Consider the following 27,630-nt stretch of genomic DNA (forward strand, 5'->3'; position numbering starts at 1 on the left):
AAATCTTTATGAATATGAATTTATTTTCTTTGCATTATTTGAGGTTTGAAAGCTTTGTATCCTTTTTTCGTTAATTTGACCATTTCTCATTTTCTGCAAATAAATGCTCTAAATGAGAATATTTTTATTTGGAATTTGTGAGAAATGTCTGTAGTTTATAGAATAAAACAACAATGTTCATTTTACTCAGAAATTTTACCTATAAATAGCAAAATCAGAGAAACTGATTCAGAAACTGAAGTGGTCACATTTTTTTCTAGAGCTGTATATCCTTGCTGCAGTGTGAAGTGGAGAAATGTAAGAAGTACATCTTACAGATAATTGTGTGTAAATGTAAGAAGTAGAAGTTAAAGGTCTTGTTTCTCCAGTAAAGTATAGATAGAAAATCAACATTTCTACTTCAGTAAGGTAAATAAGTATTTGTACTGTAGTTATTTGACCCCTGTGTATGAACTGAACTGTAATGAGTGGATTAGTCCTCCTGACAGCAGGGGCAGGAGAGTCCTCCGCTCTCTGTAGAGGAAGCTGGTTTAGATAAGCTTCCTCTCAGTCGGACTCACTTCAGATCCCGTTCAGCAGCAGAATGGCGTCCAGGTTCCTCGTCCGAACTGCGGTGAGAGCCGCTCTCTCCAGGCGGGCTGCCCCGGTCCAGGCCGCTGCTCGGGGGTTCGCAGCTGGAGGTGATCCGCTCTTTACTCTCATTTATAACCGTCTGAGTGAAAAACAGCCGCAGCGGAAACTGTATTTAATGATCAGATTAGCCTCCTTAGCTTAGCTCACCCTGAGAGACTGAAGGACGAAGCTAGGGCGCTCACATCCTGCTGCGGGTTCAGTTAATGACTTTATCTATCTGACACTTACAGATCTCTGTATTAATAACTGTTCTGAACCTGTGATTAATTTGCGCTGGACTGCTGTATTTACTACCAGACAAAGTGACCTGTTAACGCTAGTTCTAGGCCTGAGGTGTTCTTATGGTTTGTCCTCCGCTTCCTTGTGGAAATGTCCTCCTTTAGCGTTAGCTTAAGTTACCTAGTGCTAGCTCCTCACTCAAAACTGCACCTCTAATATTTCAATTAGAGAAAATTAAATAGTTTATTATAAGTATTATCTAATGCTATACAGTCACAAAACACGTCTGAGCCATTTCTGTTAGTGTTATTTCTTTCGTAATAGCTTTATATTGCAGCTGTATGTCTAGCTAATAAGAGACCAAAATGTGCAAATATAAATAACCGAGCTGATTTAATATTTTGTAAACGTTTAAACAAATCGTGGACAACTGATCTCTATTTTTGAAACAACTGTAATTCTGGATATTATTTTTATTTAATTTAAAACATTACATATTCAACTCGCCAGAAGTATTGTAATATTTGCTTTAATTCAGCAAATAAACTAATATATATTTTTCTTGTTTTTCTGTGTATGTTATGTCTGTGGTCACAAACTTGCAAAAGGCCAATTTCATATTTTAGTTTTCCAACAGCATAGAAATACAATAATATAACATAAAGTTCTTTAAATTTCTTATTTTATGTAGTCTGGACATTTTTTTTAACAAATTAGGGATAATTTTGTAAATATATTTTTATTGTTTTTTTCCAAAGCACAAGAACATATAGACACAAAATAAAACACAAATTAGGGAAAATATTAACTGGACCCACTTTTAATTTGAGTGTTTAAATTTTTTGTCTCGTCTTTTGCCGAAGGTCTAAAAAAATAAAACTTTAGCTCAAGACCAGCTGGTCATTAAGAACAAACATAGCCTATGCTGGTAGGCTAGGCCAGCTTTTGTCCTGCATATGGGATTTGATTTGAACAAAAATATTTAACAATATTAAATGTCTCTTTAATCAGGACAGTTAATTTTTTTTTTTTTTTTTTTTTTTTTTTTTTTAATATTTTCTAATAAAAATGTGCATGCAGGAATCCCTACTGATGAGGAGCAGGCCACTGGGCTGGAGAAAATCGTGATGAACGCAGCTAAACAGGGGGCTGTAAGTATGGCCATTTTTGGGATACATTTAAATTACTGTTCATGTCAGATAATGGTTAATTACAGTCTGTGGTGTCTTCTATTCTCAGGATCCCTACAGCATGCTGAAGCCAAAGGAGTACGCAGGCACTAAGCAAGATCCGCATATTGTGCCTTCCATCAACAAGAAGAGAATCGTTGGCTGTGTTTGTAAGTTATTTTTTTAAACGTTTTTTGTTTTTTTGAGTGTAGTTGCACTTTAAGACGTATTTCAGTAACCGCTGTTTTGTAATTTAAGTGAATAAAGGTGCATCAAACTTTATAAAATTTGTCTTGGGTCATGGAGGATAATCCATGAGATATTAAACTATTAGATGTTCGGTTTGAAGCCCTTAAAACACTTGCACTTTTACATTTTGTTTTTATTTATTTATCTTGAGAGATTTAAGCTTAAATTTAAAGTCAGTGAAGCACTTTAAACATAAACATCCGTATATTACCTTTCTTCTAGAATAGTGCTTCAAAAAAATAACTTTATGCTGACCAGGTTGTTAGTTCATTCTTTACAAGTCAATTTTGCCTAGATGGACAGTGAGGAGGAAAAAAAAAGTCAACCTGTAAAACTGCGGTGTTAACATTTGTAACATTTGTGCTGGTGCACCTAATAAAATAAAAAAAAAGATAAAAGCTGCTAATATTCAGGATAGTCCTGGTACTCTTGGGAGAGACAAGATGTTTGTAATAATGGTTCATGGGCAAGATTCCTTGCATTAAATTTACTTTGTATGAAAGCTTTGCCGTACTTGCAAAGAGATGGGTAACATAAAATAAATTGAAAGTTCACTGCATTTAGATAAATCTTGGTTTGGAAATTAGTCTTAAGCTGCAGCCCTTTTTTAACCATCTTACAAGCAATCACTAACATTTATTTTATGTTTTTTTTTTTTATTATAATGTTTTGTTTTTGTGTAGGTGAAGAGGATAACACAGCAGTGGTGTGGTTCTGGCTGCACGAGGGAGAGGCCCAGCGCTGTCCATCTTGTGGTGCCCATTACAAACTTGTCCCTCATGAACTGCCTCATTAAGTAATTGCTGTTTCACATTGCACAGTAGCTTTAACCTGGTCAGTTTCTACAAATTCCATTGATTTTACCTCATTTTGCTGATCCTTATTCCATACACATGTGCAAGTACTCTGGTGCACAAGGAATTGTAATGTCTTTAGAGTTTGGTTTTTGGTCTCAGCTGTCTATGGCAACACAATGCCTGAGGGACCACTTTGTAGTTCTGTATTTGGGGGAACAAGGAGTGTTGCCTTCTGGTGTGCTTTTAGCATTTGTCTTGTACATCACACACTTTAGGTGAACAGCTGAAAACTGAAAACTGCATTGTAATTATCCAAGTACAGATCTGAAGTACTTGTGTTGGACATCTTATTACAAAAAACATACTTAATTAAAATTTTACTTGCATATGTGAAAAATGAGCATTCCAATATCAACTTATCTCCTCTTAACAGAAGAGATTGTCCATGTTCAGGTTACATGTGCTGTACTTTGTGAATGATGCTGATCGTGGAGTTGCATTCCCTGTGATCTGGGACTCAGTACATGATTAGCGTTGAAAAGCTTATGTGGATTATGCGCTTCTGTTCAAACTGTTCTGTATTTATCTCCGTTGGAGATCCTCTGAAATAAATTAATCTAGGGAAACAGTGGACATGTGTCTTGGCTGGTTCTTGACTGTCTTATGAAGTCTGTCTCAGTTGCCACAAGGGGGCACTCTGCCTTATAAAGGAGCCAGAGGATATGTGCCCCAGGCTAGAGAAAGGCACATAGTAGATAATCACAGAAAACACCACATATGCATTTTATATCAAATTTATTTAGAAAATAAAATATATTATACATAGTTTACAAATTTACATGGCAAAAACACTTGCGGGTGGTCTGTTTTCTAAACAGTGACATTCAGCCAAGAAATGGATCAAGTTACTTAAGTTGATTTCACAATTTCTCATATTCAAGTTTCATTTGAGTTTTACTATGCAAAATCTGCACTTACTTAATCATGCATGTACTGCATACTATACTGCATCGGGTTGAGAAGAAAGTGATTCATTGTACTGTAGACCAACAAAAAAATGTTTAAACTAGTTTTAACATCAAAAACTTTGGTTCCAAAATAATGTTAACAGGAACATGAACAACCAAAAAAAGTCAAATGCTTTTGTTCCATGTAATTCTGGAGCATTTCCTTTGGTCTATTCATCATGGAATTTTGAAGGTGTGGAAAAGAAACAGTTGCCATGGTTTTTGAAGGACAGCAATGATAGACATTGAGCAATGAGATATTGAGTTTTTTTTTTTTTGTTTTTTTTTTACATTTTTTTGTTACTACTTGATGAGCAGAAGTATTTACTCCAAGGTTCAGTGCTTACATGCAGATATCAATATGTCAAATCCAAATGAGCATCTTCAGTACAAGTGCCAAAAAGTACATGTTTTTTAACCTTTCAAATAGTCCTAGATACATTATCATGAAAGGAACTGATTGAATGGCATTGCAGTTTAACCATCTCCAGGTCCAAGAGCAGGTCAGGGTTGTTAATATGGCTGCAGGCTTGCCATGCTAAAGCCAGCAGGTGGGTGCCACAGTGGCAGTGGATAAGGATATGAGCGCAAGGCTGCTTCGTAAGGTCCAGAAAAGGTGGTTCCCACTGGTAAAGGATGTGTGGGATGACTTTGGGACGGAGGGATGGCGAGATGAGTGGGGAGGAGGAAGGGCTGGACGGATTTAAGTTGTTCCACTGCTTCTATTCTGGGTCTGTCAAAAGCTGGGACTAGGTAAGGTACGGACAAACTCGCCTGTGAGTGAACCAAGTAATGTTGGGGTGGAACGGGTTTGGGCACCACCATCTTGGTTTTGTCCTTTCTGTCCGTGAAAGGGGTCTTTTTCATGTAGGCTTCGGCGCTGCTGGGCCTTTTGGAATTGGGCTGGTGGTGGTGGTGGTGTGGTTTGTAGGATGGCTGTAGTGATCCCGTCCTCCGAGGAAGGACCTTAGTGAAGCTGGAAGCAGAGGGCACCCAGAAACTTGGTCCAGGGGATGCAGATACAGAGTTCCGGAGGGCCGAGTGCCTCAATCCCAATTTGGCATCTGTGGCCCAAATTGGCAACATCCTCTGAGTTTTGTCCTGATGTGCGGGACTGACATGCATAAAGTCTTGGTAATGTTGACGGGGTATTCCAGCAAGTTCTTTGGGTAAAGGGTAGCGGCTTAGAGGCTTGCAAACTCGCATAGTTCCAGCCTCTGTGTTAGGGAGACAACCAAACTGCGCTGGTTTCTGCTGCTTTTCCACTTCAGGAGCTGGTGTCTGCCTCCGGGGTGGGCCAGCCACACCCTCCTCAGAGGACACAGAGTAGGGTGAAGAGCTGCGGGAGGGGGAGGCAGATGGAGAGGAGAGGGGAAGGGGTGAGCCATCAGAGGCATGTCTCACGCGGGCCGGAGACTGGGAGGAAGAAGAGTGGGATAACTGGATCACCGAGGGTCTTTCTGGCTCGCTCCCTTCCTCCAAGGCCGCAGGCAGATTCAGGCTGGCCTGTGCAAGACGCTTCTTCTTCTCCAGAGGGGAAATGACCAGGGCGGGGCTCAGGGGCTGGAGCAGGGGCTTCTCCCTAGGGCAGGTGTCTGGGAGCATACCCTGGGCAAGTCTGTCACTTTCTGGATGCTCTGAAGACATGGGCCAAGAACTGGGGTGAGGGCACAAGCCTCTCTCACAGTGGTGATCTGCTCTGAGCGTCTCCTGAAAAAAAAAAACACAGGACATAACATAGCAAGGGTCAGAACATTAGTCCAGATGTTTGTCAAGGTTAATCAAGGAGCAAAGGACCAAACTTCAAATACCAAACATATTGGCTAATAATAAATCACATGGATTACATTTTTCAACAAATTATATCTTTAAACTGGAAAGTATTACAGCAAACAAAATAAATATGCTCTGGGGGCATATTTCGTAATTTTAGAACCACTGCCATTCACTACATTTCAATATTGATTTTAGACACCTGACATTTGAGACATTGAGACATTACCTCCAGTTCATCTCTCTCCACTGTTCTCCTCCTCTTCTTGCCCTCTGCTTTGCTGCTCTTGTTTTCATCGCTCCTCTTGTACTGTTTACGAGGTTTTGAAGGTGGAAGGGGTTTATCCTCCTCACCCTTTCGGTGCCTCTCGAATGGCAAAACCAACCTGTTGAGAGAAGAAAAGGCACAAACATGACTTAAAGATGTAGAAATTAGAATAGGACAAAATGACTCCAGGTTCTTGCTCTCTCTTATTTTCATATCGTATGAGACTTATTAAGGGGTCTATGTTAAAAGCCAGTGCTAGGGAGGCTGCTTGATAAAAGCAAAGCCATTCTACTCAGAATACTGTCTTTACATACAATACTCAAATTTATTAAATCATAAATAAATTAAATATTAATTATATAAACGACTAAATTGTGCAGCTTGCCAAAACAAGCTGGATGAGTGCATAACAAAAAAAAATGCTTAGGTTGCGGAAATATAATTTCTGTGTCTAAAGTCCTATAAATATGATGCCAAAAATCCATTAATTTTTATTTTTTTAACCTTTATTTAACCAGGATGTCTCTTGACATTTTTTTTGAGGGAGACCTGGCCAAGACGGCAAACCAAGTATTTACATAAAGACTTTTAGAATAAACGCAAAGCCAAAAAAATGACAAGGTAAATAATGACAGGGTGGATAAGTTTAATGGAAATTGGCATTTGGTGAAAACGACGCTGACCTAGAGTTGCAAATATTTTTTTTTATTGTTCATGGTGACCCATATTCTGTTTCAAAGATACCTTTTAATTATTTTGATATTTTACCACAACATTACTTTCTTAAAAGGATGTTTATCCCAAAATATACCAGGGTGAACAGACAATTCCTGGACAAATTTCAATATTTATGAAAATAGCTAAATTAATAATTAAAAAAATATTATTATAAATGTATTTAAAAATTATTTATTGTTTTTTTCATCTTAAGAAATTTAAAGTGAAGGGTAATATTCCTCTTCATTTGTAATTATGTGTTAATCTAGAGTAAAATTTGAAATATATATGTATTATTACTCTGTGTTTGTAAAAGATAAAAAGCTCTTGTTGAAAATAGCAAGGCGTGCATTGCCATTGACCCCAAGCTATATGAAAATGAGGCTACCATGAGGCTGCTATTAAACCTACACTGTCAGTAGGTGGCGGCACACAGCTGATTTAAGGAGCTCATTTCTTTGGGGTATTCTGTTTAAGGAGCTAAAGCAGCTGTGACCTGCTGTCTACTAAGCCTAGAAACAACAATGGTGGCTTATTACTGCCACAATGGCCAACAGACGTACATCACAAACATAGCCACAAAAAGAGCATTTACACATTTAAACAATGTACAATGTACACTGGAGTTTAGTTACAAACTCCAGAGACAGATATGTAAAGGTAGCAAGCGGCTAGAATTAGCTACTAATACCACTGTTACTGTAACATCCCCCACACACTCTGCAGTGACAATATTTAACTAATCTGTCAATTTAATTACTGGCAAGGTTGTTATTTTTTTACTCTACTAACACAGTTGTTGCGATGTTTGTGATTCTAGATGCTAGTCTGTTTTGCTAATCGATGCTAACAGCTTTGTCAGTGTCATCTAATTTGACCAGTTTTCAGACTTTACGCTAATTTGTAGCCAGACTGTGAGGCGACACGGGGCAATATCAATATATTGTGTCTTTGTGCCCACAGCATAGTTGTTTAAATATCATAAAAACACTGTGTAACAATACATTTAACAAGATTTATTCTGAATAAACTCATTATAACAAATATAGAGGAATGCTAACCTTCATTAAAAAAAACTTTTTGTAAATTTTAAACAGAATTTCTATGATGTGGGGGTATTTAAATATAGATTTTGTTGAAGTTTTGATGTTTACCATTTAGATATTTCAGAAAAAGATCAAGCTATATCAACGTGTCCATGAATTGTCTGTCCAACTTGTCATCTTGGGATAAACACCCCTTTGAGAAAGTAGTGGACACATGCATTAATGCATACTGTCAAATGTGTCAAGTAGCAAAGAACAAATACTTTGTTACCCTACTTAAGTATAAAAATTGGTTACTTTACTGGAGTAATTATTTTCAGACGGCTCTTTAATTTTACTTCTTATACATAATAATTCTTTCATACAATTATCTGAACTTTCTACTGCTTACATTTTAAACAATAGCCATGTTACTCCTACTTCATTTCAGCTTTTCTTTTAATCCGGCTTCTCATTGTTAAGAAAACATATTCCATTCCGACACCCTATTGTTTTATACTTTATATAAAATTTTCCAACATTAATATAATATTAATATAATATTACAGTCATTATGGCTTTCAGAAAAATGTGCTTTGGGGTGGAGGGGTAGTGCACTACAAGTTCCTTTGGCATTGTCCCCCTTACATTACTTTTACTTCTATACTTTAATTAGTTTTGAAATCAGTACTTTTACACTTTTAATTGAGTAAAAACTTGAGTTGATATTTCAACTTTTACAGAAGTATTTTTACTTTACTCTAGTGTGTATACTTCTACCTGAGTTATGAATGTGAATACTTTTAACACATTTTATTACAATAAAAAGTGATACATTTTGGAAAACATGATTTCTGTGTAGTCCAAAAAATATGGTGAATAATTTATAAAAAGGAAAAAATCATAAGTATTCTAATAATGACAGGCTAGTCCATTAGCCAAATTGCTGAGGTAAATCATACCTCTCATAGTGTCTTCGGGTGCAGGTGGCTGCACTGGTGCTGCCTGGACTCCCACCCAGCTCATCATACACATTCTTCCACAACCGTCGAGCTGTCACCTGGTTACACACACACATACACAGTTTAAAACTCTCTCATAAATCCATCTCTAAGCACTGATCCTTCTCAGATCAACTCAGATATCAAGTAAAAGTGTTTCACAACGCCTCTTAATCTCTGAAGAAAATAACGCCAGATGTACTCAGAAGTGTTGTGTTTTTACTCATCCCTGCTCACTGCTGGAGCTATCAGTATTAGTAAGACACTGATATATGATGAAGGCCTGCTGTCACAGAGGCTATCACAGATAATTATTGCGTGATTAGCCTTTCGCAGTTTGAATCCCCATTACTCATAATGCACCACTACTGAATCGCCACAACTAGTCACTGTGTGTTTCAAAGGGTTTCTCACACTCTGTGTATTTTCCTCTCCTGATAATGGTCTTGCAGTAGCATTACTAACGCCAATATGTTATTTGATACGTAAGATTACTGTAAGGTACTTTGGGGGAGGTGGTTAGAGGGGAGTAATTCATGTAATCAATGTTTGTGAACCCCCATTACTCATACCTGCCCAAAATAAACTTGTTGTACCCTTATGTACACCGTGGTTTTTAAGCCCACTCTGTGTTCCAAAAAGGCTTAATTTAATATGCTCATTTAATATATACTGGAGTTCACCAACCCTATTCTGTAGAACTAGACAGGATTCATACTGCATTCGATCACTGCAGAACTGATGTTAGCCCGGGCTATAAATGCTGTAAAATTTAATAATAATATGCAAATAATTTACATTTCATATATTAAAAAACAAATCACATATAAAAATAATACAAATGATTCTGAAACATTTAGTAAAAGATGAGCACCATGGTTTAATTAACTTTCCTTTCTATAGAAATGAAGCAAAAAATGTCTGCCATGTTGCTTAGTGGAGACCAGAGGTTAAGCCAGACTTCCCACTCATTTACTGGACCTCCCACCATCTCAGTCACTTCAAATGTGTCTCAGACTGCCTTCATTGAGCTTAAAACGCAGAACCAAAGCTAGATATCCAGCCAAATTTCTCAGATTAACGATTTTAGCAATTTATTCTACATTTTGTGTCAAATGATTTGTAACAACAGTGTGGAACTCTCTTTTAATAAAATGGTATTCCAACAACCATGGTTCTTTTATATCTGAAAGATCTGCATTTTAATTTAGTATAATAACTGAATTTATGTATCAAGAAATTATAATTTAATTATTAAATCAGTTCATTATATAATTATTGTATTACACCAAACCCATGTTTGTGTCCTCAAGTTTCTTTTAGCCCTGACACTCTTGTCATCATTTTACACTTCGTCCAGGTTTTCTACACCATACACTTGCATAAACTGTCGTTTTCCACTGGTCAAACTCTTACATACAGGTGGCTACAGTCAGACTCACTCTAACCACACACACATATATATATATACATGCATCTTGAGGTGCAAGGACACACAGAGTGAACGGAAACTTTTGGGTGTTGGACAACAAAGCAGAGTAGGGGGTAGCAGGCCTGCAGCGTCGGGCCTGCTGGCTGGCTGAAGGCGAAGCTGGACCCTCTCTGCTCTCATTGTGGTTATAACAGCCACTGCTTTCAAGTGAACTCGGGATGAGCTCGAGCCAGCACAAGTTTCCATTGAGAGATGCTCTAGCTATGGCCATGACCTCATTCTCAGCTCCACCACAGCAGAAGGTGTGATACTATCGCTCAACGTGCAAATGGACGCTACTTAGAGACCAGCACACTGCACATGAAGGGTACAGGGCATAGTAAAAGTGCCAGCAGCTAGTAACTTATAAACTACTTCTGATGAGGTTTTTAGATGTGTGCATTAGACGTGTGCATTAGATACTGCATTAAGGGTGTCAAAGTCAAATAGCCGAATAAATGATCAATAACTGTAATACTGAGGATGTTTATTTTAATTGTGTGGTTTCACAACTTGAGCTAAGCAAAAACATTTTTTTTTCTTCATGCAAGAAAATAAACCTATAACGAAACTGTTCCAGTCACCCTTAATTTGGGCAGCTGTAATTATTTTTACTCCTACTGAAAAAAATAATCTACTTATTCTCTATACTAAATAGTGTTTTGTAGTTCTGTAGGTTCATCCTGGTACCTGCTTTTCAGTAGCTCACAAATCTCTCTTTGGAGCTTAAGAATTTGTTCTTGACCAGAACGTCCAAAAAGAGAACAGTCTAACAATCAGTTCCTTTGCTGATTGGTACATGATGGTTTACCTCCTCTTTAACTCCGTTGACTTTATTTTACTGCAGTAATAACTATATGCTGTAAAATTGCTGTATAGTATTTGAGATTGTGTGTGTGTGTGTGTGTGTGTGTGTGTGTGTGTCTGTGCTCTTACCGAGTCATAGCCTCCCAGCGTCTCCACGGCTTTGTAGATTTTCCACAGGTTGACTGTAAAAGTCAGAAAGCCTAAATGTCAAAATGAAGGTTTGTTCAACAGTTTACATCTTTCTCACTGTTGTAGGTAATAATACATTAATACATAAAATAACACCAAAACACAAAACTGCTTAAATACTATTTTTTTATCTTTTTGATTACTTTTAGTTTTTTTGTGTATTTTAAAGTAGCATACAGTGTACAATGTGGTGACCATTCTTCAAGTCAAAATTGTCTTTAGAGCATCTGCTTAACACTGACCCATAAATATAAATAGAAGTGTAATATCCTGCATTAAATTAATGCTTCACTCAGCTGGTTGTGAAAATAAAGATACACAGTAACTGTGATGGCAATTAACTCTTAGTGCAAACATTCAAAATGTACCCTTCACATGAAAATGTAAATAAATGTAAAGTGATTTTATGTACAATAATGAACGTTGCTACTGAGCAACTGTACTCACTCTGTTTAAAGCCTAGGTGAGGGATTCTCTCAATGGGTGTGCCTCGGTCCTTCATAAAACGATACAAATTGATCACGAAGGCTCGCTCCTCACTCAGTGACTGATCAGTCAGGGATTCTTCTGCGTTGCTGTTGGTTTGCTCTGGGTTCACCATCTCCCTGTTGGACTAAAACAATCAGAACACACACAGTTGGTGTCTATAGTCTTAAGCTGTAATGTTTATAAGGTCTAAAAGTTTATAGAAAATGTAAATATTTTAGCCTGGATTCAAGAAGACTGTACATCACAGAATGTCACAGAATAAATAAAAGATATAATTTTACAATTTCTCTCTTCCAGATGTGGTTGTTCAGGCAGCCAAATGTTTTTGGGTGTAAGAAGTTAAAGCAAATGCATCATTATTTTTAATAATATTTTTATATAATTTTCTTCTGGAATATGGTCACATTTTTTAACCTAAAGTGTTTGAAAAATCAACGCTATTCCAACTTCCAATTATTTGTTCAAAATGTGCAAGTCAGACTTGTATACAGCTTTTTGGATAAGACGCAGTGTATTTTTTACCACAGGAATAAACGTTATGTGAAATGTACAGGAGCCACAGCAACCACTTGACAACAACCTAGCAACACCTATACCAAGAAACCACTAAATAACAGCATCAACAGCACTGCAACTGTCTCAGTTATTATTACAGTAACTTTGCAACACTGAATGAAGCGGAGCGGCACCAAGTCATACAGAATGAAGATCATTGATTTGTTGTCACACATCACATGTCCAGAAGGCCTAGCTTCATGCATACCTATGAAAATAAGGAAAATTTGCTGCCCAACCGAGGTTCAGTATCAAAGTATCATGATATAGTATGGAGTAATTATTGTTATTATATTAATTATAATATATCATTATATAGTATTTTTTATTTTAATGTTATTTTGTTGTGATCAATGGTATTTTCTGCAGTCAGAAGGAGTATATATGAGTATGCATCATCAAAGTATGGTGTTTTTTTCTGGCAGGAATGTCCTCTCTCTCTCCTTGCATCCATCCACCTCTCTTATTTGTTGTTCCAGGATTAGTTGCCGCTGTTGGCACTAACCTCGCGAGAACTGCCACTTGCAGCAGCCTGGGTAGCCGTTCTCGTGAAGGTTTGTGACATTTCAGTTTGGAGAAAAACAGATTTTTTATTTTTTTTTAACTATAATATAATATGGGAAATTTATAGAAAAATGCTAATACAGGAGGACGGCAGGAAAAAGGGGTATAGTAAAGTTGTTTCTCAGCCAAAACGGGAGACTTGACAGGTATGGTTTTATGGTGTGGGGATCTATTAAAGTTTTGTAAATAAGGTCCTGAAACCAGTGATCCTGTACCTTTTCTAAATAAACAATGCTCGTCCACATAGTGCTGCCATCTGAAAATAGATGCTATGCCATGCTCAGCCGCATCACCAGACAAAAAACCCAAATTGAAATTGTGTGAGATGCTACATAAGGATTCAAGGATATTTTATTGTTATTCGCATCACATGTGGTACATGAGATGGAACGAACTGTGATTGTGAAATTGTGTGCTATCAACCCCTACCTTAAAATCTGCAGGAACTGAGTGAATATTCAAGCTGCATGGATGGATGAATATGGATGTATATTTGATATTGAACTGAACTTGTCCTTTAAATTACTAGGAAATCTTCTATATTGTGCTTTGAGTCGTTTTTAAATTTCACTTTCATGTAAACACTCTGATTTAAATAACAATAACAGCTATCTGATTCACTTTCTCATCATCTCATATCAAATTACAGGTGAATACGGGTTCGTGCCTCCATCTTCCGGACCCAGTCATAGTAAGAGTGAGAAAACGAAAACACGGCAGGTTTTTACCACCACTTTCAATAAGTAACCAGCCATCCTGTCTGAAGGGAAACGGAAAGGCTGCTGGGGGTTTCACACAGGAGTCACTGCACAGAGCTGCACTCTCAGCCTCAGCAGGAATGCACCGGTGCACAGAGTCACAAACAGAAGACGCTTACTGTAAGAGCTGTAAAAAGCCTGTTTAACACCCTCTTCACTTTACAGAAGAATCTAGAAGTGAGATGTGAATGGGGTTTTGGTTGGCAGCACAGTACAGTAGCTATTTTCCGGGTACGATAAGTGGCTTTACAAGCTCTGGCTGATGTTATTTGTTAGAAACTCAGTAGTTACACTTCTAAATTCTGAATTCAGAATCAGATTCTTGGCTTGATGAAAGTAACTTATAGTTTTTTTCTATATAACAGCAGCATATTGTTAATTTTGGAATGAAACAAAATAAATAATATTCTCTATATTGTATCATATTTTTATAAAATAATACAATACATTACATAGTAAACATTGGAATGTTTGCATTAATAAATCTGCTTTAGGATAAAAACACAGCCTGCAGTAAAGGTTTGCACAATTAGTAAAACACTCTTTATAATTAAAAGTATTAATATTTTAATATTATTAATAAGTTAATCCAGATTGTTTCTCCTGCCTAAATGTTCAACATAAATGTTAAAAAATTATAATTGTTCTTATATTTCCAATGACCATTAGAATGTAAAACAATACAGTCAGAATTGTTAAAAAAAGGTTGAGGCACAGAGGTGATTGAAGGGTTTATAATCTTACAACAGTAAGTAATTTTTGTATTTTTATATTCTCTTGTATTTTTTTATGTAAATAAATTTGTTGAAACTTCTTTAGTTCTGTCCTCTGCGCTGCTGTATCATTGCAAACTTCTCTGCTGTGGGATTAATAACGAATTGTATTATCTTATCTATACATGCACTATATCTAATATTTTGTTTGATGTATTTGTATTGTTGGCAAAGTGACCCCAGGTTTACAAAACAGCTATTGTAAAAAATAGCTTCTCTAAAATTGAACCATTACACATTAAACCACTCTAAACTAATTTAAATGTCACAATGTTCAAATTAATACACAACCTCTGAAACATTTTCCTTTCACCAAAGTGGTTTCAATGTCACTAATTACTGAATATTCATACAATTAATGACTAACTCAAATCCAGCCAGGGTTCGATGTTATAAAAGTGGTCTAATAAGCACAGAAACCCAGTCAGAGTGGAAGTGTCCCGAATGCCAACAAGGTAAACAAATGCAGGACAAAGCAGCCCAGTGAATCCCAGGCCACAAGCAGGAAATGAAAAACGCCAGAGTAGCAGAAAACATACACCAACTGTCATAGGATCAATCACACACTTAACCGATCTAAAACATTTTCACGAAGTGAGAGAAGAACTGTGGTCAATGTGGAAGATTATTTGTTCCTGAATTCTTCACAAATCTAATGCTAAAAAACCCTTACTGCTGATTAAAGCTCCACAGATCTAGCCGTACCCACAGTGGAAAACAATGGCTTTCAAAATCTTTAATGTTGCCAATATCCCAAGACAAGGTTGTGAAAGATTATTGTCACAGATTATCATCATGAACAACAAACTGCATCATGTACTTATTATAGTTTCCTCAAATTGTGTTTAGCACTGTTAAAAAGGATGCGCTAAAGTGGTTAGAAATAAGTGTTTCCTGTAATAATTGTGGTGTTTTAGTTCAATATTGAAATGTCAGGTAAATAAGCAATGCTAATTTATTGTAACTAATAATTTAAGCTAGCTACCATAATTGGTAGCTATGTTAGCCACATAGCGCCAGTGCAAAACAAGCTCACCGTGCTTGGGGCTGGAATGTCCACTTCTGTGTGAGTCTTCTATTTCTGCCAGTAAGACGTATGTGGGAAGGAACATATGATGTAAATGTTACTGATTACTGGTACTTGTCTTCATAGCAAATTCTCATTAGTTTCACTAATGATTCACTTTTACGGAGGGAGTATTTGTGTTGCTGGGGAAGTATATGCACTTTGTTTAATTTAATGTTTGTGTATTTGTTTGTTTATTTGATTTGTGGCCTCTGCCTTGATCCTTATTACACCAAATTTCAGTTTCAAAAAGTACGCTGACAATATCTGTACAAAAATGAGTCTGCATTGCATCAGTTTGAGGAATCAGATTAAAGAAGGCCAGTCCTCAGAATCGGTGTACAGTAAACCCTCGACTTTCCATCTGACGTCGGTAGTGGTTGTGCAGGGGCTTCATGTTTGTGATGCACACAGTTCACTCACAGGGTTTCAGGCTGAATTGAGTTCCTCAGCATGCTAACTGCTTCCCAGAAGCGAGCTTCTGCATGACTAATATTGAGCATGTAGGTCCCTGCCGGTGTTACTGAGTAATATTGAAGATGTGGGCCCCTGTTTTCTGTGTACTAGAATGAGTAATAACGAAGCCAAAGCCTTAATCTCTTCTCTATTCTGTGAAGGGAATAATATTGCAGATGTAGGCCACAAAGGGGTAACCCTAAATGAGTCAAACGATCGAACCATACCCTATCTTGTGAGCCTACATCATCAAGAAGTAAGCTATTTCTACCAGCCAAGCCTCAAGCATATCTTTTTCTCTGTGTATGGTATGGTTGCCTGACCAGAGTTGACTCATCTTCACTGAAATTTCACCCACAGAGTTAAGAGGCTGCCATCTGCACAAACACTTCCTGTGAAATTGACAACTTTGAACGCTAGTTTCGGGGAAGATTACGCTTTTGAGCTTTTCTTGGAATCTGATTATCTTGGAGCCAATTAAACAGGCAAAAACTAAAAGAGGTAAACTCTGGGAAGGTTAAAACTGTTGTCAGTAAAATGGACAAAATTGGTCCACCTATAAGCTGTTGTTTATACCGGTACTTTGTTTGTACAGTTTAATAGATAAACGTGAGGCACAATAGTGTTACAAACCACATTAGCAAGTCTGTTTGGGCAGTTAGCACAAGGCTAATGCTTATTCTAAATAATTAGCTTCCTAATTCAATGCATAATTGCAAAACTAAAGAAACAGACAGCAGAACTGTCTTGGAGAATTGACTATTTGATTTGATATAAGGTGACGATTGTATGTTTTGTTTTTTTTCGCCGAACTTTACCTTTAAAACACAAACAGGACCAGCGTAAACTTTCTACAGCCACTCAGTCCTCTGTCTTTTGGCTGAAGTTCAGCGTGAGTATTTCATTTATATTTAAACCACAAAGCTGTTGAATGTTACATTCAGGTTTCAAACAGGAAAGAGCTCGTTGTCCGACTGCAGCCCCCCCCACCGCCCCTTTTTGAAACCGCGACTAAAAACAGACCGTATACCAGCTGACTTGACAGACTTTGCCGTAAGCAGCTTCTCTTAAATTTCCACCCCATTCACATTGCACAAACATGCGTGGGTTGTGAGCCGTGGACGTGTCAGTAGCACCCTCAGAGCGAAAGTTGATGGAGACGCGATCGGAAGGCTGTGCTTTTACCTCTAAAACCACGCGCTGTTCAAATTGCAAACTGTTCAAACTTTGCAGGCAATTTCGGGCCCTTACCCACACCATCTTTTATCATTATAATTATGAGAAAATCTCCCTCGAGCTTCAGGTGGGTGTCTAATAGAAGGAACCTCAGAGATCTAGCTAAACCAGTGCATTATGATATCACAAATTCTCCCACTTTCAGGCCACATTATATCAAGGGCCTGTATCATGGAAAAACCAAAACAAAGGTCATACAGTTCATGTATGGAAAAACAGCTATTGTTTTTCTGATGTCATGAAAACCAACACATTTACACATACACACATAGGCCTCAGTGTAGGTCCACCCATTCATGCTGACGCATTTGTGATGTCACAAAAAACACTATATTTACTTTTTCCTGTATACATAATCCCTTTTTGCCATACAGCTATTAGGTCCACCCATTGACACATAAACTGTGTTCTAAATACAGAGCAGCCATACAGAAACAACAAGTGTAATCTATTAGCATTAAATGCTATCATGGGGCAAATTACTTGTTTCAAAGTGTATATACATGAAATATAGTCTGTTTATAATTCTAACACATTAAATTTGCCAGAGATAAATCAGCAATATTTGTGTTAAAATAACACTAACAGTGTTCACTTTTACCACTCACAGTGTTACCTTAACACTAAGTGTTGATATCTGCTTTAAAGGAATAAAAATAAGTTTCTAAAAAAATGCTTGTACAAAAGGAATGCCTGCTATTTTGGCAAGTACAACATAAGAGAGGAAAAGGAAAATACAAGACAATTTAGAAAATTGCCCTTTTAAATCAGCAACCTCTGACTCAAAGAACCATAAAGTACAGTAATCATAATAAAACTAGGTGATGAGTGTTAATCTACTGGAAGTGTTCATTTTTCTGTAAACATTACTTTAAAAAATGAGGAAAAAAAAAAACCTATCCTGACTCATCTCAGAGCTGTCATGTGAATACATGTGAAGAACGGCTGAGGCAAAACTTCATGTGTTTGCCGTAATACTGATCTGATGCAATAACTCTACCCAAAACACTATTACTGTAATTGTTCAGTAAAATTATTCAGGATGGAAATGACTCAGTATTTTGAGAAATTCAAATTCAATTTAGCTTCATTTAGGTGAAAATGAGAGAAACTGAGGTGGTATTCTTGGAGCTTGTTCTTACCTGATTTGGTGAACTCTCCTCTGGAGTCTCCTCACACACCTCTATCTGCTCCTCGGCCCCACTCATCTCTCCACAAGGGTCCGACACTAAAAGAGAAAAGAGCACCACACACACACACACACGCACGTATGAAGGACAGTGTTTAATGACGGATTGTTATCTGTATTCATATATGAAAGCTTAGTACCTGCTGAGTCTGATAAGAATTCACACAGTACTGTCTGTTTTAAATGGCATGAATGTGACTGTCATTCTGCTCCACTTTACGGTTGCAGCAGATACCCACAAGTGCCTTCAGCAAACCACAAGCAGCAAAGACAAATGCTGTGAAAAGCGTTGTGGTGATTATTGTGTGCTACAACCAGACGTTTTGCAACAAGTCTGTTCCATTCTTTCAACCACGTTGAACATTCAGACATTTCACATGAATCTCATGAGCTTGTTTTCTTACCTCCCTCCAGAAAAACAGCCTTGTGATTCATAGCTAGTCTGATTGCCCAAATAAGAAAAGATGAAGGCCTTTTTTTAAAATCAGCATAATGTCGGTGTCCAATAAAAAACACTTATCTCCAAAACAGCAACTTTACAGGAGAGAAAAAAAAAACATGTAAACTTTCAATGGACGTCAATGTAAAAAGAGATTATTTCAGGTCATTTTGAAGAGTTTCTATTGGACTGTTCATCAAGAAATTTTGGCACAGTGTAAGGGACGGTTTGTCTGTCCAAATTATGTAGTAAACTAAAAATAAAGAAAACTGGAGATAAGTGTTTTTTATTGGACAGCGACGATAAGGAACATATAATTTAAAAATACTCTATATCAACTGGATTATAAAAGAGTAAGATTTAATTCCACTTTTGTTGGAGTAAACATCTTCTCGGTCCAGGAAAGGCTTTCTACTGGATTTGATTTTATTCAGCGACAAGAGTGTTTGTAAGCTCAGAATGTTGGATGATCTTTAAACCACCTCATTTCTAACTTCTCAGCTCAACCCAGAAGTACTGGCGCACCATAATTCCAGAGAACACAGTTCCACTGCTCCACAGATCAATGCTGGGGGGCTTTATACCTCTGTATCCAGCCCACACCAGAGAGAGGGTTATATAAGGCATGTAGTAATAAACACAATGCCAATAGGTTTAGACATATGTGCTCTAGACAATAGGTCTTCACAGGGACTAGACAAGGGACTTAAAGTAGCTGAATACGCATTATAATGCGCAAGATACAAATGTTTAGTTTTTTTTGTGGATGTTTTGGTCGATTACACCACGATAATGCACATAGAAACATGCACATTATTACAAATATAGTTGAAACGCAGGCGCTTCCAACCACGTATCAACCCCGTCTACTGCGTATTTCACCCTTTTAATAGGTCACAATAACATACATGCTTTGTTTGTTCCCAGGCAAAGAGAAAGTGAGCACTATTTCAAGCAGGCCTACTTAAAAAAAAAGCCCACAAGGTTGTTTAAATGGGGCTGCCAGAAACCCCCTCACTACCTTGGCCAGTGACAGAAGGCATTGCGACATTTGCATTTTCTATATTTATTTTTCTTTTAAAAGGCTGTCGCTTAAGTATATTTAGTGACCAGTAACAACACATATAGTTATTGACTTATCATACAATATACAGTATGTGTACAAGACGGAATGGGTGCAAGGTCCCTTTAAGAAAGTGTCATTCTCTGATAATAACTAACAGTTAGAGAAAACTCTCAGCCAATAAAGGCTGTAGAGAGGATGTAGAGAGATATGAGCAACTAAGTGCTTTAGTGCTTTTTTGCTGGAAGGACTGTACAGCTCTTTTGTTTAATGTCCCTCTTTCATTATGAGATAAAGTTTTTTTTATATTGAAATTGTTTAGAGAGATTTGTGTATGTATTATGTTGCTTATTTAGGATACATATTTATTTTATTGTTTCAGACCACACATACCCACCAAGCTCTGTATTTAGAGGTAAACCAGTAAAACCCAGTTAAGATGTACCCTGTCATGTTCTGACCAACACACCATGGCGATGACCAAATTTTTCCTGTACGAACCCACCCTACCAGAATCTCGGCAACAATATGGATATGACCTCATTTGCTAACCTCAATACAATATTGGCCAATAAGTTTTTCTCAGCAAAGAGAACTTATTAATATATACAAGTCAGTGGTGATGTAGTTTAAAATCAGCATTTTTATTTATTTATGATATGTAAAAGAGAAATTCAGTGTGAAATGGACCTGGGGGGGGGGGGACTATTTTTTTTTTAAATACTCCACCTCTGTTCACCCCCAACATTCTGAAATACAGCGCTTTTAGCTCCCAACAGGCTTACAATGAACTTTAAAAGTGCATAGGTAGTTTATTTAAAAAGACTATACACAAAGTACCTAGAGGTAGCTCTCCAGGAACCACTATTCTGAAATTAAGTTATACGTTGAAATGAATGAGTATTCTAGAGATTAGGCAATTTGTTTCCCTCTCCTCCCTATTCGTTCGTGCTCATCAGTCAACGTATTGTGACTTAATTTCAAGATGGCGGCGCCCAGAGAACTACCTCGAGGTACTGTGTGTATAAAAAAGCATTAGCTTAAAGCACTTTATTTTGGAATGCTGAGGGTAAACGGAGGTGTGCTATTCTAAAAAAGTTTTTTTTATGTTTCACTACACCACAAGTCCTTTTCAGACAAGTCCTTTTCATTGGCCTATGAAGGGGTGTAACTGTATTATTTTGCTATTATATTAGTATTATATCATTGGAACATTAAAGTGTTCCTAACATATGAAAATATCATGACAGTCTTATAATAATTTTACTAATTTTATTAAGTGACTCCCGACATAACCCACTGGTTAATCTGGCTAATAGTAATATAAAGTAGTTAATAGACAATAACAAGTATTATCGCCTTATGAACATAAGAAGAGGAAAAAATTGAGTTAACACAGCTTAGCTAGGTTATAATTTTCTCTGCATTTTGGCCTCGTGTCCACACTAACACATCATTCACTTACACACACCACCAAAATTACTAACTATAATTCTTCAGAGCAGACATGAATACAGGGATAATAAGTATAAGTGCGCATATTGGGGATCCAGTTAAAATATACAATTTCTAGATAAGCAGGTGCTACAAACAAGAGCCAGTTAGCTCTAAACATATATATGAAAATTATTAGCTTCTGAAATTTCTCATTTGAGTCTATTTTTTCGTTTGTCTATATGCATATAATCTGCTATTTGGATTGCAGGTTATATATATTTTTGTGTAAAACGTTTTGGTGCAAAATTATCTCTACAAAAACTCTCTTTTTTCCTCTCAATTGTGTGAGCGTTAATGACAGAAAAGGAGCACCTTAGGAGGACAATAGGATTTCAGCTGGGGCCATGAGTCAATCAGCAGCTACCCAGTAAACTCTATATATTCAATTCACTTCAGCTTCTGCAGTGTGCAGTTACAAGGCACTAAGAAAGAGTTTAATGTTCTAAGATTGTTTTTAGAAGATTGTTTTAGAAAATAGGGGCACCAAATAAAGTTCACAAACTAAAATAAGCAAGAGCACCAGCAGTACAATGTATGAAAACACTTTTGAAGCTTTGTTAGCTTAGCTAGCGTTAAGCTAGGTTGAATATTGCTGACTAGAGGTCACAATATGTGGCTGTATGTGTGGATATTGCCATGTTTGCTTGATTTGTGGATAAACTGGTCAATTATTCATTAATTTGAGACTCTATGCGTTAAGAATTCCTTAAAATGTGGCTAGAAGGCTCATTTAGCTAGCTAGGATACAGGACAAAATAAAAGTGAGCTAATAGGCACAGTGTGCAGTTGTGAGGTAAAGTTGTGAGTCTTTCTTTGTAGCCTTACCTGCAAGGAGAAAACAATAAAGAAAAAAGAAGAAAAAAGAAAGCAGAAAGGGTAGAATGAGAGACAGAGAGAGAGCTGTTCTAATATGAAACCGCACGATTACAACACTGCTTCCTGTCTGTGTGTATAAACCACAGCTTAGCTCTTGCCTCTTCTAATATGAAATATTACGGCTCAAACACATTATGGCACATTTCACACATCTTTAAACCTACAATGGCTACATATGTTTTATCTCCTACTACAGTAGTTCTTCAACAGGTGTCACATCTTCAGGGCACTTTTGGTTTTAGTGGCTGTGGCTGGTGTGCTGTGTTTGAAAGATCGATGATCAGCACCCCACCTCTTACCCAACTCATTACAAAAGCATTGCGTGGAGCACAATTATTCCAAAATAATAAATAATTGTTCCACAGTTCTCAATGCTCTGTTCTTAATATCCCTTTATATAACAGTTAGTTCCAATCACAATCTGATTGGTTAAGACGTGTTCTAACCGTGCTGATATTTGTGACATTTATCACTCCGCGGACGTGTTGCTGAGTAACGGCATATACATACACACAAGACATTTTTGTATCATCACCTCCATGCGTACTAGCAGCAGCAGCATTAGCTTAGCACAGGCTAGCGCCCAGCCAAGGCACGCTTGCCTAACCAGCCAGGCTAGGCTAAGCTAAGCTAATTCTGAGCTAAAGCAAGCTACACTAACCTAACCACAGTCTTTCAGGCACAGCTAACCAACACCACCCAGCAAACAGGCAGAAATGCTTTCACATGAAGATAACCCCACAGAGCAGGAGAGGAGAGGAGAGTTTCAGCGCTATTTCATGGTTCTAACCATTACTAACCCCTTTAATCCCCCATTTTGATTTCAAGCTAATGTATAAACCAGGGTTTTTTTGTAGCTACAGTTCTGTTACAGCTCACTTGTTGTGGAACTACTTTTTGGCGGAAAGCACAGTCCGTATTAAAGCATATTCATTATCAATTTTTGAGAGTCTTTTATTTACAAAATTAAAAATGTTGAATAAGACATAATTTTCATGACACTGACCATTTACCAACTACACTAAAGGATTAAATGTTAGTGGAAACCCCATCTAATGAATGTTTTCAGTTACTTACTCTGTTGCACCAGTTGCTGACACAGATGTGAAAAATTCACACGAACAAAGCTGGTCTAGTCCTTCGGCTTGTGCGACCAAATCACAGCCGTGATTTTATTCGCGGCAACACACTCCCTCTCATGTTCTATTGCGTAATTAGCCCTTGTCTGAGATTAAGCATGTTGGCAATAGGTTGCCACTATGTAGTCCTATTATTTTGACAATACTTCGCTTTAAGGACTAGACAAGCTTTGTTCATGTGAATTTTTCACATCTGTGTCAGCAACTGGTGCAACTGGTACAGTAGCTGAACACTAGAAGGGGTTTCCACTAACATTTGATCATTTAATGTAGCTGTTGAAGGGCCAGTGTCATGAAATAAATTAATGTAATATATAAACTCTTGTCACAGTGTCAGCAGCAGCCATCACACTGGTATAGTGAAAATGCGTCAGCTTTCTTTTTTTGTTGGCAGGTCAATTTTTTGTGCTGAAGTAGCTGTGGCCAAACCATTGGCCAACTTCCTCTTTTCTCCAGTCCACTTATATTGCTACGTATGAAATCCAGTACGCTGCGCTTTCGATATCACACGCTTCTTTTATTTGACTTCTGCATTTTAATCATCCATGCCCATAACACTGTAATGGGAATTATCACGTTGGTCAGCTGACATGTTTTATTTTTCCATGTACCTATAAACAGATTAAGATTATACACTGCTGAATTTAAACTGAGGCCCCCAAAACACCACATGACCCTTTAAAAGGTTGCAGAACCACTGTTTTTTAATGAAATAAAATTCATTTGGTTGCGGATAAGTGCACAAATTTAGCCTACTTTGCTTAGTAAAACATTTTGAAGGAAATGTAGGAAAATCCTAGAAGAAATGAGGTGATAAATAAAGCTGAAATGCCACCAAGAATTTAGTTATAATGGCATCAATGTCAAATGAGCCATCAAATAACCATTTATCAACTTTTACTCTTTTTTTAAATAATTTTTTATTTGGACAATTTTACATATTTTACACTAAAAATTTATTTATGAAGACACTGCATTTAAAATAAGTTACAAAACAAAAGAAAATGACTGACTTCTTGTGAAAAGCTGATATATGGTTATTTGATGAAATAATCCAAATAGGAAGGTTGTTATGTCTACATGGTGTTACTGTTTTACATAAGAAAAAAGAATTAATACAGCAACTGAACAGTAGTGTAACTCTGTCAAATATTCTAAAATAGCTAACAATGACTGGAAACTATACACCACAACTTGATGTCACTTCATTTGTGCTATATGGTGACTATTCACTTGTTTTTAAGCAGTATAACCATTCTGACTGAATGTTTCCATTAAACCATAAGGGCCTATAAGTGGATCAACACAATACATTATTTACAATTGAAAATAGCTACCTAACAATTACTGAAAACAATATAGAAGTTTCTGACTGAATAAGAGTTAAATGATGACTGTTGTAGACTGTTAATCATTCCATACCATGTTTTACAGTTTTTCAAATACTGTCATTTTTGAGGGACAGAATAGTGCATATACAATTTCTTAATATTTTAAGATACCCTAAATAATGTTTGAAATTATGTGGCAGTTTTAGCATTAAATTTACCTGAAAAATTATCTTTATACATTCTATAACTTTAGATGGATGCATGGATTTGTAATAAAAAAATAAAATGTTAATAAAAAAAAACTGATTACATATGATTAGAACTATTGGGCACTGACCTTCCTTTAGGAATACTTTGGATTTTTTTAAACTAAGCCAGACCTAATCTCAGTGGTTTGTTTTAATAATTATAATTATATTATTAATTAGGTATGGGCATTATGGTATACATATTGTATCACAATATTTAAAAACATCTGTTGCACTTTATTCCCTTAATCTGGACTAATTAAACACACTATAATGAAGTTAGTAAGTGTTTTTAAGCACTGATATTATATACAACATGCTCAGACAAATATGATACAATTTATTATCACAATCCTGTAAAATATTGAAAATACTGTCCCATCCTTAATTGTTAGCCCAGATAAATTACTTTATACATCAATTTACACACCCTAAACTTTTTTGCACAATATCGTATGGAGGATGTAAATTTTAAAACATTTAAATGATACACCATATTTATCACAATATGCAAACATACATATCAAATATAACAGTAGCATTTTTTTTATCTGCTCTCTAAAAGCTCTCCCATACTTATCACTTTGATTTTAATATGCTCAGCTACCAGTAGCGACGCCACCACGACAAAATCTGCACACTGTTATTTAACTGTAACACTAGAGCATTAATAATCAGCAGGTTATAAATGTAGATAACTGATGATAATCACGCAGCCTTGTAACAGATCAAGAGCAAAAAATGCTCCTTTCCCTCCCAGCCGTAGTGCGTAGTGTGCATAAAAATCATTCACTCATAATAAAGAAATAGTTTGCTCGAATTAAAGAAACCATTCGCTCGAATAAAAGAAATTCTTAGCACAAATTGCAAATCGGTTACATGAATTAAAGAAAATGCGACCAGAACTGCTATATTGTTCGCACATTTTTTTTTTTATCCACTGCCCCTCCCTGACTGTTTTTTAATAATAAGATTGTTCAGCATTCTTTAATCACTGACAATACTCACAATATGCTCAGACAAAAAAAACACAGTATTTCACAAAATCAACATTTTCGAAGATACGCTATAATATCAATATAATTGCCCACCTCTACTGCAGGCAGTGAGTGTTTTAAAAAAGTGTGAGGATGTCCACAGGATCTTACCAAGATCTCTCAGGTTACTCACCATAAGCGTAAGTGTGATTCTTTTCCCCAACATTTAAATGATAAGTCTTATCATGCTACGATAAGCTTTATAGGATTTTCAGTATGTTAGGAGATTATCAGATGCGGGTTTTTTTTTTTTTCTTTACGCTAGCAGCAGTACTGTACATGTTTCTGTTTCCCTTAACCACTTCCTCAGTTCTGCCTACAGTCACAAATATCTAACCTCTATATTCAGTACGCTACGCAACACAACCCGGCTCTTTATCTCACACCCTTTATGTGTAGCTCTGCTTCTTTAGCTGATTAGAATTTCAAAACCACAAGCTCTTAATATACGACTCTAAATGTGAACTACAGTATTTACAGACCACTGCCTGGCAGTGAATAAAGAAATGCTAATAATTAGACACAGATATTTACAGAGACACATAATGAGTAATGCCACAGAAGAGACACATTTGCTTCTATAAAGATGGAAGCTTGTTTGTAAGATGTTTGTGAGAGTGTAGAGAAGTTTTAAATAGTTGAAAAAACTTTACATCTTAGACCTTAATGCATCTTCTTTAACTGATAGTATTTATAGAACCCAAAATTGTTCTTCGGTGGTATCGCTAAAAAAAGAACCCTTTGTACACTCTTAAAAAAATAACTGCTACAAATGAAGCACCCATGGTTTCTTAAACATGAAAGTATGCTTTATAAAGGTAACCAAAAAAAGGTTCTCAACACTTGCTATTATTTATGAAACCAAAGAACCACTTTTAATTCAGTAAAAAAAAAAAAAAAACTTCAAATAAAGAATTTTCATACCTTTAAAAGACGCTTCTTCTGGAACCAAAAGTGGTTCTTCTATGGCATCATTTAAAGAAGCCTTTGGACACTCCCAAAAATATAAACTGTACAAATTGTATTTTGAGAAATGCCATAAAAGAGCCTGTTTTAAATTGCCATGAAGAGCCATGTTTGTAAAAATAAAAAGACTGTAAAGAACATTTAAATCAAGTGAGGGTTCTCTTTAGACTCATCTCTTCACAAACATGGTTCTTCAGTGGCATCCCTCAAAAAACCCTTTGTAGCACCTCTATTTAAGACAATACAATACAAAAAGTAGAAAAGTAGTTATTACTATAGTGTATTACCATCATAGAGATAATTAGAGGGATTAGAATTATTTATCTGATGTTATATTACAAAATAAGAATATTTGTCAGTAGATTCGACAGTAGATTTACAGTTTGTATCCCTTCCAGGCATTACAGCGTGTTAAACAGGTGATTAATAAATACAAGTGAACATTTAAGGTCAGCATGTATCTTCATAATCCACCTGTTGTATAAAAAAAAGACCCACATAAGTAGACATACCCATTGTTAAAGTGTGCCTCGCCCAGTGCTTCAGAATTCAGCGTGCTCTCACTGCTTCCTTCCACTCGCCGTCTCTCGTCTGCACTCTAGTTAACAGCTTCACAAAGTGCG

General features: G+C 36.6%; 2 protein-coding genes across 3 annotated transcripts; one reads left to right on the forward strand and one right to left on the reverse strand.

Annotated features, from left to right (window-relative positions):
- Nucleotides 1–520: 520 nt before the first annotated feature.
- LOC103046374 (cytochrome c oxidase subunit 5B, mitochondrial) lies at nucleotides 521–3,698 on the forward strand. The gene is made up of 4 exons (XM_007231475.4): nucleotides 521–680; nucleotides 1,933–2,003; nucleotides 2,092–2,191; nucleotides 2,954–3,698. Exons 1-4 carry the CDS (start codon nucleotides 584–586, stop codon nucleotides 3,064–3,066), a joined length of 381 nt encoding a protein of 126 aa, XP_007231537.1. The 5' UTR covers nucleotides 521–583; the 3' UTR covers nucleotides 3,067–3,698.
- A 147-nt stretch (nucleotides 3,699–3,845) lies between these two features.
- On the reverse strand, nucleotides 3,846–27,630 carry arid5a (AT rich interactive domain 5A (MRF1-like)). Of its 2 annotated transcripts, none has more exons than XM_007231479.3 (7): nucleotides 27,520–27,630; nucleotides 18,365–18,450; nucleotides 11,773–11,938; nucleotides 11,266–11,318; nucleotides 8,820–8,917; nucleotides 6,077–6,233; nucleotides 3,846–5,784 (listed from the first exon to the last, which is right to left on the reverse strand). In XM_007231479.3, the coding sequence occupies exons 1-7, from the start codon at nucleotides 27,521–27,523 to the stop codon at nucleotides 4,588–4,590; spliced, it is 1,761 nt and encodes a 586-aa protein (XP_007231541.3). In that variant the 5' UTR covers nucleotides 27,524–27,630; the 3' UTR covers nucleotides 3,846–4,587. The 2 variants fall into 2 exon arrangements, with proteins under 2 accessions (XP_007231541.3, XP_015456281.3); XM_015600795.3 differs by having other exon boundaries at nucleotides 11,266–11,336.

Source organism: Astyanax mexicanus, chromosome 12, assembly GCF_023375975.1.
Source record: "Astyanax mexicanus isolate ESR-SI-001 chromosome 12, AstMex3_surface, whole genome shotgun sequence".
NCBI classification, from domain to species: domain Eukaryota; kingdom Metazoa; phylum Chordata; class Actinopteri; order Characiformes; family Acestrorhamphidae; genus Astyanax; species Astyanax mexicanus.